The 23,404-nt window shown below is 36.3% G+C and overlaps 1 protein-coding gene and 1 long non-coding RNA gene across 3 annotated transcripts in view; one reads left to right on the top strand and one right to left on the bottom strand.

Annotated features, from left to right (window-relative positions):
- Positions 1-23,404, bottom strand: part of cntnap3 (contactin associated protein family member 3) — a 142,391-nt gene that overhangs the window by 79,312 nt on the left and 39,675 nt on the right. For both annotated transcript variants that reach the window (XM_082157941.1, XM_082157942.1), the window contains exons 3-5: positions 9,477-9,670; positions 6,348-6,495; positions 4,199-4,402 (exon numbers count right to left, since the gene is read on the bottom strand). In XM_082157941.1, the coding sequence (XP_082014067.1) occupies positions 4,199-4,402; positions 6,348-6,495; positions 9,477-9,670 (546 nt within the window). The remainder of the gene's footprint in view (positions 1-4,198; positions 4,403-6,347; positions 6,496-9,476; positions 9,671-23,404) is intronic.
- The window catches only part of LOC309489365, a 72,732-nt gene that overhangs the window by 19,730 nt on the left and 29,598 nt on the right, over positions 1-23,404 (top strand). The gene's annotated exons all lie outside the window — the stretch shown is intronic.

Genomic DNA, 23,404 nt, shown 5'->3' with positions numbered 1-23,404 from the left:
GACAATGCAAGGAAAGGATTAAAGGAAAAGAAAGGAACAGAACGCGGCATTGTGTTTTCATAATTGTTGGAAGTCAAAATGAAAAAGAAACTAAAATTCTATTACTCACACAGCCCTTGAAGTACAATCATAGACGGAGACAAGAGGAGAAAATACAGTGTAGAAACGATCTGTTTCACCTTTGCAATGAGATTACATGATGTTTCATGCGTCTCCTGAGTAAAGAAAATATGAAACCAAAAAAAAAAATGAATTGAAGAAAAATATTTTATCTTAAGGTGCAGCTGTAACATAACATCCACTAAAAAGGCCTATAAGAATCAAACATGTCTAAATATATATATTTTTTTTGTATCAAACGACCACTTTTAACACAGACAACAACATTTCTCTAATTCAAACATAGGGATTTCACAAACAATTACAAAGAAACTGCAAATAAGATTGAATTAAACTAACCAACATTGAGCAGGACGATCCAAATATTGAGTTAACCTTATAAAATTTGCACATTCTAGTCATCTATTATTCATTATCAAGTTTCTAGCCTCCAAACTTAACACATGCAGGTATTTCCAGCCTGAAGTGATTGATATGCAACGTTGGCTCCTAAACGTCAATGTTTTAATGTCTTATAAAACAATCCAGGGCGAATGCAATGTCCTCTCGGCACAGTAAATCTCATCTAAACACGAGAAAGGCTCGGCCATCATTGGACGACAGACAACAGCAAAGTGCCATTCGTATTTCTGACAAACAGAGTCGAGCCATTATCCGAGAGAGGCCGAGCGACCACTTTAGCACTTTCAGAAACACCACTAATAAATGACGGCAGGCATCTTCAATTTGCTTGAAATTATGGTTGAAAGCAGAGAAAGCAGCAGTTAGACTTCAGTTACTTCACGATGGAAAAGCCTGACAGTAGCGGGATGTGCTGAGATTTACAGATACGAGGTGGTCTGACCCAACTGAGCTCTAAGAGACTTTATAAAGTACAACCGGTACACTGTAACGCTGAGATATGACGAAACTGCACAAGCTCGCTGAATCCTCCAGTGCTGCAATCGTCACATTTCCAAATGCCAAAGTCAAACATAAATTGCAAATCGCACACAAAAGAGTAATTGTCAAATTTATACAGACATGCAGCATGTGAGTTTTACAACTACAGACCGATAAAAAAAACAGTAAGGAACATTTCGATAAAGAAATCTCCTTTATCTCAAATGTTTCTCCTCCGAGACAGTATTGAGATTACATGGGGAGACTTGCTGCCATGTTGATATTGATCCTTGTTTTAGTTCTCCTTTTGTCCCAAAGTCTGCTTTTCCATGCTTTTTTTTTATCAAAACAACAAGTAGTTTTAGACGTAACGCAGTCGTCCACGTCTGTCGCCATGGTTACTACGGCAGTACGAGCGGAAACCGGTGATAACAGGGACACTTTTTTAAATTGTGAATCTCTGAATTTACAAATTCTTGGAAACATTTAGGATAATGGAAGTACACAATTGAAAGAAATATATAACGTGTTTTTTTTTGTATATTTTTAAACAAAATTTCAAAATTCTACATATTGTACCTTTAAATAATATGAACATATACAACTGGTGATTGTAATAATGTATTAGTAAATGTTTAAATTAATATTAATTAAGATTAATAAATCTTTTAGATGATTTTTTTCATTCTTAGTTTGAGTAGTTAACTAATGTTAAAAAATGGAACCTTACCATTTTTATGTATCAAAAGGCATATTAGGAGAAACATCTAAGACAAAGTTGATACTCAAGTGAGGAAGTGAGACTCACAAGCTATGAAAAGTCAATTCTGGAAAGAGAAATAACACACATATCCTGTGTCAATTACACAAAAAAAAAAGGTCTATTTTTGAACATTAACGCATTAACAAATTCACAATGACCAATATATTGTTAAAGCATTTATAAACCTTTGCTATTAACCTTAATATTAACTATGTTCACAGTACATTAACTAATGTTAACACATAAAATGTTTGATCTTAAAATATGTATTGAGATTAACATTAACCAAGATGCTGTAGAAGTATTGTTCGTTGTTAGTAACTAAGGTTATTGTAAAGTGTTCAAATGAGAGCTCCGGTCTTGAATGACAGCCATGTAAACCCGCCCGGTCTGTGTCGGGCTGTAAATTACATCTCATAGCATGTCTAAAATAAGTCTGAAATGATGTGAGCTCACAGAAAACGGGTCTGGAAGTAAGATTATTCCCTGATGTGTTCAGAAAGCACGTTGTACCATTGCAGTTGTACAGTTGTAATGGTGCCTTCACGTGCTATGGTAATTATGGTAAATACCAAAAGCCGACATGGAAAATGCACATGAACACCCCCTCATGTGGTATTTTCAACTGGGCAACTCGTAGAATATTTTGATGCACGAGTTGCCGAGATGAGATAACCTTTGACCTTTTCAAAATGGCGGAGAGCAACGCAAGAGTCTTGAATACTGTTAGCGGATAGTTTTTGTAGCCTATACAATGTTGTGTCATTAACGATTGTAATATAATGCGTTAACACTCAATTTTCAACTTCGCCGCAATTTCCTTGGTTCATATTTAATCATTTTATGTCATGTTTTATTATTTTTTTTATTATTCATTATGTTTTAATCATCAGAAAGCACCACACTTACGTTTTCTTTTTTTTTTTTTTTTTGTAAAGATAAAAAAGATACTCTACTGACACAGACCTTGCGGGTACTACATTACGACAACAAAAGCACTTGAACACAACACACTGGTAAATACCAGTTCACAAGTGGAAAATATCATCTTTTCCATAGCACGTGAAGGCAGCATAGGTTCAGCAGTGTGTGCGAGGAGAGAGAGAGACTGTGGCGCTGGCAGTGACACCCGAACGCTGCGATCACAGATGGCTCATGGGAATCTGTGAATCAGTGCCACACCTCTCTGAACGACACCTGAAGGCTTTTCTTTACAGTCTTACACCTTATGAAGAACAAGCCTTCTGAATGTACCAGCAAACCTGATTCATTAGTGAGAGAGATAATTAATCTGCTGGAGAATTTAACCAACAATAAACTTAAATTACTGAATAGTACCATGGTATCGTCATATGTTGCAGATTTACCATGGTCATTTCATGTTGTTCTTTAAAGCGTCTTGGAATAACATGTCCAGGTTTTATATATACGTATATATAAGCACAAAGTCCCTCCAGCGGGAGTTATTCTGTATATCAGTGTCAGTGTTTCTGAACTCCCTGAAACACCTTCATTGTAGTCTTGAGTTTCTTCCGGGAATGAACACATCACAATATTCCTCATTTAAATAATTCATACACAGAATAAAGGGGCGGGGCCTGGTTGAGTTAGTTAGTAGTGTGTTAAACTGGCGGTTATGGTAAGGGGCGGGACATTTCCCAAACACACTCAAAGCGCTCGACCAATCACAACACACTGATCCAGCCGACCAATCAGAGCACAGTGTGCTTTTCAGAAGGAGGGGCTTCATAGAGACAGGAACTAAACAGAGCGTTACTGACAGACTGGGAACAGAGGAGCTGCAACAATGGAGAATATGGGAAAAATGCATAACAGGTCCCTTTTAATAAAAAAGATGGGTAACACTTTATTTTAAGGTGACGTAGTAACACGTTACTACATGTACTTACTATAGTAATAACAGTAAATGATGCATAATTACAAGTAACTAACTAACTAACTAACTAAAAAGCAAACCCTAACTGTAACTCTATAGTAAGTACATGTAGTTAATTAAGTACAATGTAACTACGTCATAAAGGGTTACACCTTTATTTTAAGGTGTCATTGTTACAGTGTAAATATATATTTAAGTACTGAGTAATATTAAAGGTATAGCGGAGGATCTTTCCAAATTTTAGATAAGACCCGCCCTCTCCACTTTTTGAAAAGTTTGATTGATTCACTAGAATGATTGACAATTAGGAGGACCAATAGTTTAGACTACCCACCAGGAAGTAAAACATCCTCTGCTATACCTTTAAGCAACTACATGTACTCACTATAGGGTTAGGGTAGGATTAGTTGCATGTAATTATGCTGTTATTACTAAGGTATTATTACTACTATGTAACAAGGACACTGTAAAATAAAGTGTTACCAAATAATGTAACCAAAAGAAGGCATATGAATATGGCACATGCATATTAGTACCTTTTCTAAGCAGTAGTAAGAGTTTCCCTTTGAATAACTCCAAAGTGAGTGTGTGTCCGCTGTGGCCTTCCACATGAACCAGCATCCCAGAGTTCTGCAGGGTTTTGAAGTTCATGGATAACACGTCTCTTTCTGCAGGACTGGCGCTGGGATCCGGCCTGAAGAGCAAGTGACCACTGCCATCAAAACCGGCCACATCAGAGCCTGAAAACACACCAGGAGCAAATACATTGTGAAGATAGAAAATAACTCAAAGATCAGAGACAAGAGATCCACTGCTCAGTAAAAATGACTGATTTATGACACATCATTTCACTCTCTAAGTTAACAACGCTTGAACTTAATTCTGTAAATTAATCGTAATTAAATAAATGAACAAGCAAGCAAACAAATAATGCGTTAAAATATATAATAATCAACAAAACTAAGTAAATAATGAACAATATTACTTAAGTAAATAATAATGAACTAAAAAATAAATAATAATGTAAAATAAAATAATTTATACAAATAATGAACTACAACAAATACACAAATACAAATGAACTATAATAAATAAACTACGATAAGCAAATAAATAATAATGAACTATACATAAATAAATAAACTACAATAAATCAATTAAATAATGAACTGAACAAGATAAACTATAATAAAGAAATAAAAATGAACTATAATGCATAAATAAAAACAAACTATAATAATCAAATAAATAATGAACTGTCTAAATAAATAAACTGAAGTAAATAATGAACAAAAATTAAAATAAAAACTAATAAAAAATGAACTATAATACATAAACTACAATGAGCAAATAAATAATAAAGAACAATAAATAAATATTGCATGTGTGATGTTCAGATGTTTAATTAGTTCCTGGTGTTTCAGTTTAATGTTCAGAGTCGCTCCTGAAGAGTGAAACACTGGGACTCTGTGACGCTTTCAAAGCATTGATCTGTGTGTGTTTGAGGCAACAAAACCCCAGACGCAAAGAATTCAACTGTGTGCATTATAATTGGAGGCGTACACAGCGTCTTTGAGCAGGTCTATTGGCACTTGTAATGTATTCAGGGACAGCTCAGCACCTTCACTGCTGTAAGTGGAGCAGAGAGAGACCTGAGCTCCTCAGAGATGATGCAACCGGCTGACACTGGGCACAACCTGCAGGATCTGTTCAATAAATTATACATCTGAACGAATAGATGGGGGGAAAAAACTCTCAATCCCTAATGGTCTGCTATATTTATGAACATAGAAACAATCCAAATGCTGTGTTAATGCACTTGAGGCAAATAAACATTGTGTGTGTGTGTGTGTGTGTGTTGACGGGCTCTTTGCTGACAGCTCTCAATGGCAGAAACGCTAAGGCTCTGCAGTTCGGCCCCGTGTGACTTCAGGGACAATACACCTCATTCAAAAAGAGCCACAGGACAAAAGCTGCCACACAGGACCTCTGAGAGACCAGTCATATATCAGCACACTGATAGAGAGAGCACAGGACGCGCTCGCCTGCTCTTAGGCCATAACACATGACAGCATATGAGCTCGTAACAAGTGTTGCTTAAGACTGACATCATCCGCTATGTTAAAAATAAAAAAAAAGGAAGAAAAAAAAGAAAGAAAAAAAAGGAAGAATTAGATTAAAGATTAAAAAACTACTATAGTTAGCTTGATTATGAATTATTAAATATTATTTAAATATTAAATAAACAAACAAACAAATATATATATATATATATATATTTATCTATCATTTAAATTATATATATATATTTTTTTTTTTTTATATATATATATATATATATATATATATATATATATATATCATTTAAATATATATATATATATATATATAAATTTAAATGATAAATAAATACATGTTTTGACATTTCATAATATGAACGATTTTAAATCATATTTAAATCTTAAATAACATGTGATACTATAAACCATATTTAAATGATGAAAGTTTAAGCTTGATTAAAAACAGTAATCTGAGACAATTATAAATTTTATAACATGAAACATTTTTAAATAATACTTCAGTGTTAAATAAACATCTCATAACATGAAATATTTTAGATTATACGAATGAATGAATTATAAATAAATTCATGTCATTTTTGAAATGTAAATATGAAATACGTACTGTATTTGCATCCGTACGCTTCCAGTCTCAATCCCACCCTCCCGTTGGGGTTCCAGTCCAGAGGCAGTATCCGGAGGTACTGAGCAGTGACGGGATGCTGTAGTTTGTACATCACCACACTGTCGGCGTTGGAGTTCCCAGAAAAAGCCTCAAATGAAAAAGAACAACAGCGTTTCGTGACCTTTCATGATATTTGTGGTTTGACATGATGCACTAATGCAGTCTTGCATCTTATATGGTTTCCCATTGGATCATAAAGATGCAGAATGTTGATCCTGAAAGGTAGGTTCACATACGACGAGACGAGTCTATAACTTAAGCTCTACTTAGCACGAGGCGAGACCCTGTGGCGACCGGAGCGATTCAACATCGCCATGGGTCAATGAGCAGATTCATCCACTCAGGCTCTGTGTTAAAGGAAATCAATACAAGCACTTTTGTCCAGTAACATCCACACTAGTAATAACCTAATCAAAAATGCTGATCTCACAACTAAGATAGGCTGGTTACGCTGATCTATGACCAGTCAACTCAGTGCTCCACTAATAGGCTCATGAGTTTCTTAGGTAGTGTTTACATTAGATGAATTATTACACAGAATATGAACAAATGCGTGTTGTGTTTTCATGTTTATTGGGATTTTTCATAGACATAATGATTTTTATACTGTACAAACTGTATATTCTATCCCCAAACCTACCCATCACAGAAAACTTTCTGCATTTTCACATAAAAAAACAACAACAACAACAACAACAACAACAACAACAACAATTTAGTCTGATTTATAAGCTGTTTTCCTCACGGGGACCAAACAATGTCTCCACAAGGACAAGGATTTTAGATATTGCCATCTTTGTGGAGACATTTTGTCCTTATAATGTAGGGTTTACCTGGAACACACACACATTTATTTGATTTTTTTCTATAATAAAAAAAAATAGTTACATTTTAAGCTGTATATTCAACATATATAAATAAATAAAAATAAATAAATGTAAATATTCTATATATTACATTATATCTAATTTATATACACATAATTTATTTAATATGAAATGAAAATAATTAAATTACATTAAAAATAAATTAACTTTTTAAAATGCATATTAAACAAAACTAAATGAAAACATGCATGTATGCGTATATATATATATGTGTGTGTGTGTGTGTGTGTATATATATATATACTATTCATTCTATAATATTTGATGTATATTAAATATATAAATAAAATAACTAATAAATGTAAATAAACTATAAATATTAAATATATAATTATTCAAAATAAAATGATTATATATATATATATATATATATTTTTTTTTTTTTTTTTTTAAATATATAATCTACCAGTCAGTTTGTCAGGCTAAGACACAAGCTGAACATCCACAAAACCACCTAAAACACAAGCTTGGCAAAGTTGTGAAACCAGTCAGACCAGCTTAAACCAGCTAACAGCCACACAGCACCTCAGTCGGCCTATATAATCAGGGTATTTTCCAGCCAAGGTCCTGCTAGCCATTTTAAGTGGCAAAGTAGAGTTATTGTGGATTATTTTGCAGGGAGGAATGTTCATTTTGTCCTTATATCTGTCAGAGATGTGTGCAATTTGGTCTTTCTTAGCTCAGAGTAATTGGGAGCTGAGTAGCGTTCTCAGTGCGTTTGAAGGGATCAGCCGTCTGGTGGAGTGGAGCGTTAAGCTCAACAAATTGCTCTGTTTCCTGCTGAGGCGGCGCATCTCATTTGCTCTAAAGTGGCCTGTGAAATATATCAAGAGTCAAGGTGCAAATCCTCCACTGGTAGAAGCGACAAGTTCTCGCTCTCAGAAGAGGGAAAAGAAGCTCACGTCTTAAACTCTAAGTGCTTTTGACGACAGACAGATTCGTGACTAACGGTTCTCTGTTGCTGTTCTCAACAGGCTTTATACCGAACGATCCGTCTCATCGCATCCGCTTGATGGAGAAAGTGTAAACGACAATATCCATGGACTTTTAAAGCAATCGGCTAACCTAGCTAGATCTATTTATTATTGGCATTTTACTCAATTATCTAAATGTTAGTGAAAAGAAGAAAAATACGAAATATGTGCGACAGTATCTTGAGAAAAATGAAGCACACACAGGCCGGTCTGATGGGTCACAGATTGCAGTGGACAGCAACTAGATGTAGTTAATAATATGCAAATTATATAATCATGTATAACACTACCGTTCAAAGGTTTGGGGTTTAAATTGATCACAAGTAAATGCATTTATTATGTTTCAAAAGATTTCTATTTCAAATAAATGTGGTTCTTTTGAACTTTCTATTCATCAAAGAATCTTAGAAAAGAAAATGTCCTGGTTTTCACAAAAATACAGTTTGCAACTGATTTCAACATTGATAATAATCAGAAATGTTACTAGAGCATCAAATCAGCATATTAGCATGATTTCTAAAGGATCATGTGACACTGCTAATGCTAATCCTTTGACATTTTTGAACATGAATCTGTTGATGAATTATGAATGTTTACTTGTGTAATAAGTTTTAGATGGTTGTAAGAGTGCATTATTTATCTTCCTCATATACTGTGAGGAAGATAGATACTGCACTCTTACAACCATCTAAAACTTATTACAATACAAACACCATAAAGTAAACATTCATAACTTGAATAAGCAGCAGGAAGACATTTCAAAATTAGAGTCCTTGTGTATTTCAGGCTTGTTTACATTTAAAAATCCAGCATTTGTGCAGAACATATTTTCTTCTGGTTATTATTGGTATTTCAGTTAAAAAAATAAACTATCTGACAATCTGATTCAATGTTTAGAATAAAAATAATTCTGTAAATATTAAATAAATACAGTTTGAAGCATTTCAAGTCCTATAGTGTGCTTTTGTATTCAAATTAATTTGCTTGTAAATGTCTCATCGTATCCCTTTATAAAGGAAAATAAATTATTTGTAAAATTTTAATTGTGCCCCTAAAGTTCTTTATGTGCTCCTAAATTGTCCAAATTTAAAAAAGCATCAAGCCCTGCACTCTCTAAATCTATTGGCGTGTACATGTTTTATCTTGTCTGGGCATGTTTCTCCTCATCTCAGGCGAAGCTGCACGGCTCAGAGGAATTAAACTCTTACCCTGATACTATCCTCCTGTCGGTACGGTCTCCAGTTGTGGCCCGTGTCACTGAACATGAGGAGGTAGCGTGTGACCCAATCCGAGCTCCCGTATCGGCCCTGGGTGGCCATGGCTGTAATCTCCGTCCGCTGCTCCAGCTTGATCTCCAGCCACTGATACTTATTGGAGTCCAGTGGAGACCAGCCTCCAGCACCTGCAGGACACGAGAAGAGCTGGATGAGCTGAGGGCTTCACATGGCATGCACTGCATTAGGGCATACATTACATCACATGCTGTTCATAAACGATGCAGGGGTTTATTGGGAGAAAACAACAGCTGCCTTCTGAGGAAGCATGCAAATTGAAATTAAAACCCTTATAAGTGCCTGATTTGAAACGCTCTATATATAGACACTCATGTGAAGTGCACAGATTCACAAGTAGTTTCAATAGTTTGGTGTTAGCATGTTGATAGGCTAGTGTGCAATGTAAAACTCTAATAACACACAAAGATTGGATGATTCATTTGAATATATACACACATTTTATATAAATAAAATATATAATACAGTATAAAACCTTTCCCCCCCATCTTTCCTTCATGTTTTATCAACACATCTTAATGAGGATAAAGCCGTTCCACTGAAATAATCCTGTTAAAAACCTGCTTGTAGTCTGTGATAACTTGTCGCTCGAACAACAAACAGGCTTGAGACGTTATGGCAGATTCAACAACGCAGCAAAACGTTATTTTTTTTCTCTCTCTCTTTGACCATTGGTGGATACGGGGATATTTTACAGAAGTCACGCAGGACCTCTTTTTTTTTTTTTTTAAGTCACCCCTGAGGAACATTAACTACTTAAACATTTTGTTGGGTTATTCTTGAATTAAAACAAAAATATTAATTCCTTTGGAATATCACATTTCCAAATTACTGCACAGTCTAACAACCAGTTGATTGGATTAGTTTATAATCTTGATCTTTTCATTTGTGAAATTCTCCCTTCACATACAATAATTTGCACAAAAATGAAAATGTTATCATCATCGTTTCCTATAGAACTTTCTCTCTTCCATGGAAGACAAATGTAGATATTTAGCAGAATTTTGACGCATGCAATGAAAGCCCATGGGAATGAAGGCAGTCAGTCTCAAAAAATGTCCCATCAGACAATATTTTGGTGTCCTTACTGTATATATTTTCATTGTATAGAAAAGTCAACAGGCACAGACTTCAAAATATCTCCTTTTGTGCTCAGAGAAGTTTAAAATGACAGTTTTCGTTTACTTTAATTGAAAATTAAAGTAACTAAAAATTGAAACAATTCCATTGAACGGAATTCATTTTCACTCAGAAATAGCTGGTAAATTACAACAATTTTTTTTAATGTTTTATTTACAATTTCGAAAATAATAATTTTTTGTACAGTAGAGTTTGCAGTTAAAAACCTTTGTGCTCGCGGACCGTCTAACAGGCGGTTACTGCTGAATGATGTGGATTTTGGAATAAACTGCTGCTTCAATGTATATCTAATAAGTGATTATAATCAAGGTATTCATCAATATTTTTCCTCTAAATGTCACATGAGTTGAATGACTTCTCTAGGCTTGTGAGATTTATCACAGGGGTCATTGAAGTCTATAGTTTAAGGGACTATTTATCAGTTAAAGCCTTACTTTCCAGTTAGACCGAAGTGTCCTCTCCTTGAGAGAAAGAACGCATTATCTTGATGTTTTGGGAATACTCTCCTGTTTATAGTTAGAGCCTGGCCAAATCCAGCCTTGAGGAAGCTGTGTGTCGGTGTGTGTGTTAGTCTTTTTGGTTACAGGTTAAGGAACCACTGACATTATGGGAGATTGACTGACTTGTTCGAGACATGTTGGCACCCAGCAACCCAGATCTGCGACCTGGAAGGTCACGACGTGCCTAACTTAAGGGTCCGAGTGTCAGCTGTATAATCGATGGAGATATGCTTCAGTCTATCTGTATATGTGTGGAAAATTACCATGTCAATCTATTTCTTAGCCAATGAGAATCATTCAACCTGAAGCAAGGACGTAGCTTAGACCTTGGTGAAGGGTATAACTGCTGTGATCTTTGTAATTGTAAGCGGAGCGGCCTACGAACTCCATGTGTGAGTCCTGAAGCTGACTTCTGCCTGATGAAACTGCAACTTCAGTAAATCTTTTCTTTAATTTATTATAATTCTGACTCCGGGTCTTCATTCATCATATCTGGTTCTGGGTCTTCGACTGTAAAACCCCTTACGCTGCTAACAACATTAATATTCTGAGCCCATCAGAAAAACAGTCAGCGGACACATAAATACTGACACAAATAAGCCTGAAAATCTCAGTCAAATCCCTCTTTTATTATCTGCATTGGTGAAGCCACCCATAGTGTCGTGCGGCGTCTCTGCAGATGCGGATCCTCCACCTCAGCGGCGCAGGGTAAATCAGATAAGACGGCATCATAAATGGTACCTGTCTGTCGTAAATCATGATAAAATTACCTAACGGTGGGACACCGCGCTGTGAGAAGCAGGCGAGAACAACACCTGCTCGGGACATTGGCAGCAGAGCAAGAGAAAATGCTGAATGTGGCCAAAGATGGATGCCAGATGGATCGAGCCATCAGACAGGTGGAGCTCAGTGAACCCAAACTGAGCCGCCCAGTGTGTCTCGCTCATAATCAGGACAGACAAACTGAAGATGGAGATATTCTAGACCGCCACTGGACCAGAAAAGACAATGTTTATACTCAGAGAACCATTTTAATGCTCACATGTTGTTCTTTCATATCTCAGAAGGGTTAATGGAGTCTTAAACACGGTCTCAGATGTTACTCCTCTAATTCCTCAGAAGAAATAAATATAGACATGGTAACACTTTACAGTAAGGTTCATTATTTAACATTAGTTAACTACCTTAGTTAACATGATCTAAGAATTAACCATACTTCTAAAGCATTAATTAATCTTGGATAATATTGATTTCAACATATTTTTTAACATTAGTTAATGCACTGTGAACTAACATGAACAAACAATGAACAGCTGGATTTTAAACTAACAAAGATTAATAAATACTGTAACAAATGTATTGCTCATTGTTAGTTCATGTTAGTTAATACATTAATAAAGTTAACTAATGAACCTTATTGTAAAGTGTTACTGATACTCTGATACTTTTCTGATACTCTAAGAAACATAAAATACACACCATGGACACTAAGTTACGACTTACGCACTTCTAAATATTTTTGCGTTGCATCATTAAACTTAGTTGAAGCGTAACTCCACGTATAAACTAAATATTTACGGCAGCTTCCGATCAGGAGTAACGGTTGGAATAAAATCAATAAGCTCATCAATAAGCTCTTCTTTGCTACTTCAATTCTTTAGATATGATAATGCTGACATTTACTCTCACTTACAATTTAAGAGAGAGAACATTATGTGAAAAGATTACCTTGTTAGCGGCTCTTTAACACGAACCCGTCCTATACAGCGCGCCGCCGTGTGCATCGGTCCATGTTGTCATTATGTAATTTCTTATGTTTTTTGTATCCATATTTATTTATTGATCCTTATTAATTTCATTTCAAATACAGTTTTGAATGTTATTTACATATAAAAACACTTATGTTATACATGATAAAGTAGGCTATCGTATTTAACGGAAACTTATTTATACCGTTAGTAACGCGAGGCAAAATAAGTTAGAATGAAGGATAAATGAAATTCACGGCATTTCAACACAACTTCTGCTGACGTATTTGAAGGCTTCTATTGGATCATCGAGACTAAACGATGTGACTACGTATTACTTTACGGAGAGCTTACGACCTACTAGCAACGTTCTGCCTTACGAACAAATGTTGCAACAGAACAAAGTACAGATTTAGTTACAAACCAGCTAGTAGTTACTAAGCCTCTAATGTGGACTTTACATTCAAGTTTAAGAAAGAGCCTACGAACGGCTGGTGCAACCCGACCCAGATAATTAATTACAAAATAATAATTAAATAATAGGCATAATATTTATAGGCATAGCTATATATGTATTATGTACATTTTCAATATATAAATAGAACGCAGTTCGGTTTATCGGGTCATGAGAGAATATTCATGTGCATGAGATCTCATTAATTGTAGATTAACTGGCAGATCGAGGTTTGGTTAGACTTGTTGTGGCGTCCTGTTGAATCATGGGTGATATCGTCATGCTCACCGTGTTCACTAAAACAAAACAAAACCTGAGTTTAGTGTTTATATAACAGCCAGTTAGCCTCAGAGTAGCATAACTAGCCTATTTTAGTATTTAGGGCAGAGCTGAATACGTGTGTCAGAAGACATTGACATGGCCACTGAAATGAGAAGTGCAGATGCTTGACCTCGGCTCATTACTGAGAGCCAAACGGAGGGACGGACAGCCGGAAGAATGTCTATACTGACACAAAGCGTGTGTTTAGAATTCAAACCAGCATCCAGAAAGTAGCTTTGTCCTTTAATATTATGGGAAAGGGACAGCAGTGTGTATGATCGATTGCAAAGTGTTTCTCTAAAAGGTTTCTAAAGCCCTGAGCTCCTGTTGTCTTAGCGCTGGCGGAGAAGAGCATTCAGGAATCAGGCTTAGCTGGAAAAATGCTTGCACATCTCGGAAAAATACAAAGAGAGGTTTTATGTGTTTAAGTTATCTTGGAGGTTCAACCTGAAATGACACTTGCATTCTATTTCACTTTAATGAAGCAGGCTGATTTCCAGAAAGAAAATGGGAAGGTGGGAATGAACTGAAATGTCTAAAAAGATTTAATTGCATTCAGATGAATAAAAATAGATGTAATATAAAGATAAAATAACTGCTGCTGTGAGCATGTGAGATATGATGCTGCTGCATAAATAGATATATAAATCCCACAGCAGATCTGGGCAGGTGGAGCTGGGGAGGTGGAGGGTTTCAGAGGACCAGCTTACTACAACAAACAATGAACCAGACTATTTAAATGCTGAGCAAGCAATCTCATTGGCTGCAGGATCAGCGGAGGCCAATCAGATTGCGCCATGCGGTAATGATGTGATTGATTGCAGATTTCATGTAAAGGACCATCAGCCTGTGCCCTCTTGAGTTTCATGACTGAACTACATATTTATTTATTATATAATATATAATATTATTTTTTACTTTTTTTTCATTATTTATTTTTTCATAATTTAACATTTGTAAGAATATATACGAGGGTTATTATAATGAACTCAAATTAAGCCATAAAAACATTTTCATTACTTCTAATAGAACTGAAATAAAATATTTTTAAAAACTTTTATCTTTAAGGCAACAATTCTAATTTTCTTCTAATTAAAGTTGAAGTACTACAATAATTACAACTAAATAAACTAAAAATTAAAAGTTAAAAATTTATTAAAAAGCAGACATTAAAAAAACTATTAAAAATGGAAAAACCACAAAATTATTTTTATACTAAAATTTAAATGAAAACAGAAAATATAAAAAATTTAATCTGATTTAAAATATAAACAAAAACTATAATAGTGTATTAATCATAGTAAAATAACACTGATATATTTACATAAAAACGATATATTTTTAAATGAAACCCCTAAACACAGAATGCATCATCGAGTATATCCAATTCAATCCAACTTTTTCCTGGGATTGCCACTGTTGTCAATTCCACGGCAGTTTTTCCCCCATTGTGTTTCCATTAACACTGAATAACCCATCTTAATGGCCTCTTATACGGCCCTCATTAAAGAATAATAGTCTAATTCCGAATAAGCCCCGTCTCTGCTCGGCTGTCACGTTGAATGAAGCAAAAGTCGGACGTTCATTGCACTTTTTCTGACCGGAACGGACAAAATCGTTCCTCTAAATGAAGAAAGTGATGAAGGTTAATCAGGGGTCGTTGATGAGGGCAGCCGACCGCTGGTCTGACACTCGTTTGAATGACCCTTTCATCATATTATAACACCTGGACCAACACCAGAAACCACCAGTGACATTTCATCGGTAAGAAACAGACTAAGTAGTTACTTCAATAGCTTTTTATAAGCTAATCAGTGACCTACGTCAACCTATTTGGATTGGGACTCATCATTTGGAAAAATCTCATTTTATTCCAGAATCCCACTGAAATATGAAATATATATAAAATAAACTATGATTCGAAAGTTTGGAGAAAGTAAGATCACATAATACTTTTATTCAGCAAGGATGCATTAAATTGATCAAAGGTGACAGTAAAGACATTTATAATGTTGCAAAAGATTCTACTTCAACTAAAGGCTGTTCTTCTGAACTTTCCATTTAAAGAAAAAAGTCAACGTTTCCAAAAAAAAAAAAAAAAAAAAAAAAAAAAAAATACTAAGCAGCAGCACAACAACATGGATAATAAGAAGAAATATTTCTTGAGCAGCAAATCAGCATATGAGAATCATTTCTGAAGGATCATGAGACACTGAAGAGTGGATTTTAAAATATAAATATATTCAGATAGAATTTATATTAATATTTGACATTACAGTAATGGCTAGGAGAACATTTTGCATTACAGTAATGACATTCACCCAAATGTTTATTTCCTGTGGTGCAGTAAATGTATGATTCATACGTCACAACCACTGAAAGGAAAATGGAAGAAATGTATTACCGGCTAGCAGGATTTAAAGTGCCCCTATTATGCGATTTTAAAGTTTCCTAATGTTGTTGTGGAGTCTCCTACAACAGGTTTACATGTAACAAAGGTAAAACAAAACTGTTTTAAGTTCCTCATAATATACATTTGCACATCACCACATTTTTTCAATGATTCTCAAACGACTCGTCAGATGAATCAATCTCTCTAAATCCCGCCTTTCCGTGAGCTACTCTGCTCTGATTGGCCAGACAGCTCAGTCTGTTGTGATTGGTTTACCGCGTGCAGCGCGCGCGTCGAAAACAAAAACGCCCATTGCCATAACAACGTTAGCTCTGCTTGACCTGAGGCTTCCCACACCGCAAACTAAACACAGCAACGAACAATGACGTTGATTTGACCATATCAATGCGAGCGCGAGTCCGATGATGAAACACTGGAAGAACTAGTTCTTCAACCCGAACCTCCATCGCAAGGACGACTCGAGCAGGACTCAGTGTTTCTCAGTGATGCACTACTCAGTTTGATGTGCATTATGAGAAGTTGCAACTCTAATTCCTCACCATCCGCATTAACAAGTGCATGTCCATCAACAAACCGATTACTTGCCGAGTATTTTGTAATATATTGCGGTGAACGCGTAGCCTGGGAAAACCCAGACAACTTCCGGCAAATTTAGATTTGCTCTGCAAGTAGTCTGGCAAAGAGCTCATTCAAGCCCATTTCTAATCCGTCCAAATCGCGGCACCAATCAGAAACGTTGGGGCGTGCTTTACACGATGACGATCGCTCTGATTGGTTTTAGGTCTATCCAATTGCGCATTTGAGGCATTTGAGCGACGTCCGTTGGTGAAGCGCACCAACTTTTAAATGCATTATTATATTCAAATTGCAAACACACGAGGACAGTCTCCATGAAAGACCCACTGGCAGATGAACATGCTACTACATTTCTCTCTGAAACGGTAGGAAATTAAATTAGATTTAATAGAGGATTTTAACTGTGACAAGATGATTGACAGGGCAGTTTACGTGACAGGACGCACGCGACAGATCCGTCCGATAAAGATGACGAAGTAGTATGTCCCAAAGCTTGCCTACTTTTTTGCTACACATTCAAAAGTAAATACCTTTTCTTCACAAAAAGAGTACATACTTTATGACGTAGTGTAACTTAGGCGAATTGGGATGCAGCATATGGCTTTACACGATAACGATCGCTCTGATTGGTTTTAGGTCTATCCAATTGCGCCCAGAGGCATTTGAGCGACGTCTGTTGGTGACGCCCCTTTGGAAATGAGTTATTAATGAAGCTTTGCCAGACCATAACTCAGTTACTACTGAGAATGGTCTGGTTTTAACCAGGCTAGTGAACACGTGGAAACTGTTTCAATAACAGCGCATGTATGAAATGTATACATTAGCCTGATGTGACTGATGTGAATGACTGATGTAACAAATGTTGGTAAAACAAATCTTGCTCCATGCTTAATCTTTCCTAAAAGTAGTGAGAACAACAGACAATCTGCATTAATAGACAGTTATAGGTAATAGTGGTCCACAAACTGATTAGCAGAAGAGTTAGCCAGTTAGCAGGAGACCAACACAATATAAAACTCAAAACTAGTATTTTGAACACCATATTTCAAGAGCAAGAGGTTTGTGAATCCTGCATTGAACTTCGAGATTTGAGAAGCAGTCGTCAGTGAAATAAAGGGAACACAGCAAAAGTTTAGGATTATACTGCTGTGATATCCTGGTAAAGATGAACTTTAACCACTGATTCTTCACATGCTCGTCCTTGAGCAGTGAAAAAAAAACTGGCTTTACCTTCACATTATAGAGCACAGCGTCTTCTCGACATGATGCTATCCAGTATCACAGGAATCAGCTGCAGTGTTTGAGGTTCAAGTTTTCCCTGGTGTCTGCGCGCGCAATAAGTGGGCGGGGAATATGCTAATGTTTCATCTTGAGGTCACAACGAAACGGCTTATGACTCGTTTGAAAACCGATTCATTTAATTGACTCAGAGTCGACTCTTACTTTTGAAAGACAATAACTTTATATACGGTGCACTTTCAGATTTAAAACTTTGCAGGATGTTTTCATTCACTTCGAGCTGTGTTACACACTACATGAAAGGTCATTTTCAAAAATCAATAATAGGGGCCCTTTAAGAAAGTTGAAGCAAGTTCAGCGAAGCAAACAGCGCTCCGATGAAGAGCAGACATCTGTCTGATGAACTGGCCAGAATCTCATCTATTATTTACCTCGTTTCCACCTGCAAGTGCCAAGGGACAAAAGCCAGTTTGGAGCGGGACGGGATCAGCAGAAATGTCTAATGAAAGTAGAAGTAACTTTTAAAACATTAGCAGGTGTGATTGTAGTGCTTTTGATGAAGCTAATACAACACAAATGGACCTGGAACGCTGCCACCTGCTTGATTTTTCTTGACTCGAGTGAAAAAGACCAAGGTAACGAGGATATATTTAAATAGCTTCTTTCTGATTAATTGTATCTGCTGAGTTTATCTGAAAGGATTATAATTAGTATTTCACACGGATCTAATTTTCTTTTTCACATTGATTGTAGATCTGAATGCCAGACTGTTTAATCCGCAGGTTGGAAGCGAAACATGTGAAAGAGTAAATTATAGGTATTATCATTTGGCCACGCACTAAAATTCACACAAATATCAGTTTTCACACAATGCAAAATGAAACGCACTCAATTTTCCTTATGAACACATAACGTTAAAGAGGACGTCTGGCTTTTAGATTACTGGCTGTGTTATATATAGTTCTTTTCCTTCAATATATAATGGCCTTGTAAGTATGGTTGTTACATCCTGGGGATAAAATCTAAAGCTGGTAGCGGCTATCATGAGATACACAATCACATTTGCATTCTAATTAAACCCTCCGTGCTGTATTCATATCTGCAACTTGGCGAGGAACAATTACACCTGCTGATAGACTAACAGCTGACGATTTAAACGACAGCTAATGGTGCCCGTAATGATACAAACACAGTGGAACGCTTCTGAGAAATCCAGCGCTCTTCACAGCGAGAGCCGGCGGCGGTCGGGGAATTAGCACAAGCTGCCGTATGAAATGAGAACGCTTTGCTTATTTATCCCATGCATGATAAGAGCTTTGCTCCGCTATCCCGGCAGGTTTGTGCAATGAAATACAGCATGTAATCCGACGTGCGATTGAAAGCATTCTAATGGGAAAAATACCACAAACGGACGCCTCACAAATTCATTATTGGTCTAATAATGTTGTTTGGGGCTTAAAACGTTTAGAAGCCATCAAGAGACTCATTAAATAGAAAGCCTGAAACTTCTGTGTATATAATATGATAAGTCTTATACTGTGTCTCTGTGATCTTCTTCTGTTTTCTGGTCCAGTGGGTGAAAATGGTGCATCTGATCACTTAGCACACTTCTCCTCACCAATGCACATGATTTGAGGAATTACTCATGTCTGAACACAAACGCTGTGAGTAATTCTGCCACTGTACAGAATAGAACAAAGCACTAAAATCCTCAGAAACACGCAGCACAACCAATGCGATTCCCAAACGACTCGTATTAGCCGCTTTGAACTGAATCAGAAACGCATCGTTTGAATCATTTGGAGCCGAAACTGAATTAATCTGACTCACTTACTGAACCACTTACTGAATGCCCAAATTCAAAATGAATCAATAACTAATACTGTATAATCCATTAAGACTTAAACTAGTGCATATTCTCATGGGTTGTTCATTTCTTTGATGAAATTAATTAATTATATATAATCATTTACATAAAATACGCACCTCCTTATAGAGGGGATTTTTTCATTTGAAGGGGAAGAGCTTTTTTTTTATTACATTTATCTCTTCTAAATGAATGCTCACTCTCTCTATGTATTTGTGCTTTGCATGAGTTTACACAGCACAAGGAAGCTTGATTTCAACCTTGAACTGAATTGATAAAATGAACGAACAAATTGAAAGCCAAAGCACAAATATCTACAAATACAATGTTTCCAAGACGCTTGAAGAAACCTGCCTGCAATACAGTGAAACGTTTTAGGCACTTGTGTAAAAATGCTGTATAGTGAGGATGCTTTCAAAAAATAATGTCATAAATATATTTTATTTATCAATTAACTTCTATTAACTAAATCACATCAATATTTGGAAAACAGCTTTTGTCCAGGTACACTTTCTCATAGTTTTTCAGGTATCTTTGCAGGAAGGTTTCTTCAAGCGTCTCGGAGACGTTCCCGCAGTTCTTCTGGATTTAGTCTGTCTCAGTTTTTTCTGTTTCTTCATGTAATCACAGACGGACTCGATGATGGTGAGATCAGATCATACCGGCTGCTGTCAGACTCCTTTTGCATACACAAATCTCACTGGATTATTACAGTTATGGCAAAATGAATGTTTGGAAATGTAAACTGATATTTCCTACTGAAACACTACTGCAAAAGATATAAATAACTGGTTTAAAACCACTTTGGGGCGATAATATTAGCGTGCCTAAGACTTTTGCACAGTACTGTATATATACAGATACATACATGCATGCATACATACTGTACATACACAAATGAAGTAAAGATCAACTGGATTAATGTCACCTCTGTGCAATGTTATAATGTCTGTGTAAACTTGTCTTGCAATTATGTTTTAAGGTACCAGATTATGTTAAGGTACCAGGTTAATACAAGTGATTCAGAAGAAGAATTAGTTTACAGGTTTGTGGCATCAAAAATGTGAAAGACGCTCCAAATGTGAGGCATTTTGCACCAACTAAACTAGACATCCAGAATTGTATATTCAATGAAATCATTCCATTTATATATGTTCTGTGAGACCTGAAATTATCTCATCATCTACAGTGAATGCAATCATAAATGCGTTTCTTCTTTACAATTTTTTATTATCTGAAAATGTTAAAAGAATAGTGTCGGAAAATCGATACGAGGAATCAGTCCCAGAATTGCTAAATTCCCATCGATGCGACTCCCATCTCTGGTCCCCAGACATCCCATCAGCCGTCACTCCACGCACGGCCTGTCGACTTCATTGTCTAGACACTTGATGTTTGTCTTCTTCTGTAAGTACTTCAGGCTAAATTAAATGCCAAGATATTAGTGGCTCCATCAGAAGCAAGAGAGATTTCAGAAAATCAATACAAATCTTAAACCAGCACCATATAGGACTCGGACTAAAGGTCAAACTGGGTGGCACGTAAAAGTTGTGGAAGCATGTGGAAAATAACAAATAGTTTGAGATTCCTCCGGGCTGATGCCTGGATCAGGTCAACAGGCACTTACAGTGAAGACGAAAGTGTTTGCAATCTCAAAACCACACGTACAGAAGGGCCCATTTATTTTTAAAGAAAGATGCAAGCCAAACATGTCACAAATGTTTGCAAGGGATTTTTCATCCCAGAATAAACATTCTGTCATCATTTACTCACCCTCATGTCATTCCAAACCTAGTTGACCACCTTTCTTGTGTGGAACACAAAATGTGATATGTTGAGAAATATCTCAGTGTTTTTTTATACATAAAGTCAGTTAGGTCTAATATTGTTCTTCTTTAAAGGGTAACTCTCGCCAAAATGCAACCTATGGTCTTTTTGTTAATCTATCTGAGGCGAACTTTCGTTTAAAAGCATAATTAGAATGGAAACAACACTTAAGTTTGACCGTATTTTCGTTTTTGGTCAAATTGCCTTTTGAATAGGAGTGCATGGGGCATTTCTATGATAGCATCGAAATCGCTATTTTTAAAACACTATGAAAGCTCGACAGTGAGTTGTTCAAAATCTTTCTTTTTAGTAAACTCTGTCTACACAAACAATGTTGTCAATGCTGGAGTTCATGTGTAGAGCCCCTGGTGATACTTCCAGCACAGTTTCATGTTGCGTCGAGCCTTCTTAGTGTTTTAAAATAGCGATTTTTGATGCTATCACTGTAGTGCCCCATTCACTCCCATTCAAAAGGCAATTTGACCGAAAACGAAAATACGGTCAATCTTAAAAGTGTTAACAAAAAGACCCTAGGTTGCATTTTGGCGAGAGTTACCCTTTAAGGGGGAGTAGATGATCACACAACTTTAATTTTTGACTAAACCATCAATTTAAAGCAAATTTGTGAAATGACTGGCTTGTGTGAAGTGTGCTTGATGTATAGTTCTCTGTCAAATCTGATTTGAAATGACATAGATTGTGAAAAGCGCTATACAAATGAAATTAAGTTTGTTAGAAAACAATAATAAACAGTAGAGCACACCGTTAGCTATGCCAAGGTCATGGGTTTGATGTGCTGCAGGGTAGGCAGTGCTGAAAATGAAGACAGAAGAGTAGAGACAGACTGAAATTCTTATTACAAACAAGGTTTTTAGTGCACTGGTCTATTATTACGGCATCATCGATTTCCACTACATCTGTCTCTAATTGACACAGTCAGATAGTCTCTTCTAGTCGTTCTAGCGTTTTCACACCTGGCTTGTTTGGGGAGTTTGTTTCAGAATCTGATGTGTTTTCTCCCCGAGTTCGGTTCGTTCAGGCACACATGAACACGGAAGTCATGCTAGGATCCGCACCTAAACAATCGCTCCAAGATCACCTAAGAGAGGCGGTCTCGGCCTGATTAAAAATATTGTAACAAATGAATCCCTGTTACGGAACAAAGCAAACGATCTACAGATCTAAAAACACCCTAAGAGGGCTGATCTTGGTTAGAATAAATGGCAAATGAATCAGACTACATGCCGATAATCATGAGTTTGTGAGATTAGTTACAGGGCCTGAATTTTGTTTTGGAAAATGGGCGGGAATTCCCCCATTAGATGCTTCTTATGGGGGGAGGGGCTCAATTTGAGAGGGGAGCTGGGGGCATTTTTAACCCCCTGAGGTCGGCTGTATCGCCGGCGATACCAGCTCGCTTTTTTTTTTATCAGTGTAAAAGAAACTCATAAATACTCTGTTGACTTTGATTTTCCATAGGAGTTTCATACATCAATCGATTCTGTTAAATGTGTATTATTTTTGTGTATACTCACAATAAAAACAAAGTGTTGTGCTTTTTGCCAAATAAAGAAAAATAAACACGAAGCGAGTTCTGCCTTCTCTCTGCCAGTGTAGTCCATTCTGAAACGCGTCCGAAAATTAACAGAGCGAATAGTCAGTCAAACAGGCATACAGACACACAGGCATGAAGCTTGAATTCTCTTCTTTTAAATGAAGTAATTTATATAAAAAACAAATATTCTCATCTTGTGAAATC

This window comes from Leuciscus leuciscus (genome assembly GCF_965113295.1).
Source record: "Leuciscus leuciscus genome assembly, chromosome: 24".
Taxonomy (NCBI): Eukaryota; Metazoa; Chordata; class Actinopteri; order Cypriniformes; family Leuciscidae; genus Leuciscus; species Leuciscus leuciscus.
Note: the sequence above shows the minus strand (reverse complement) of the source record. Positions and strands in the feature narration are given on the sequence as shown.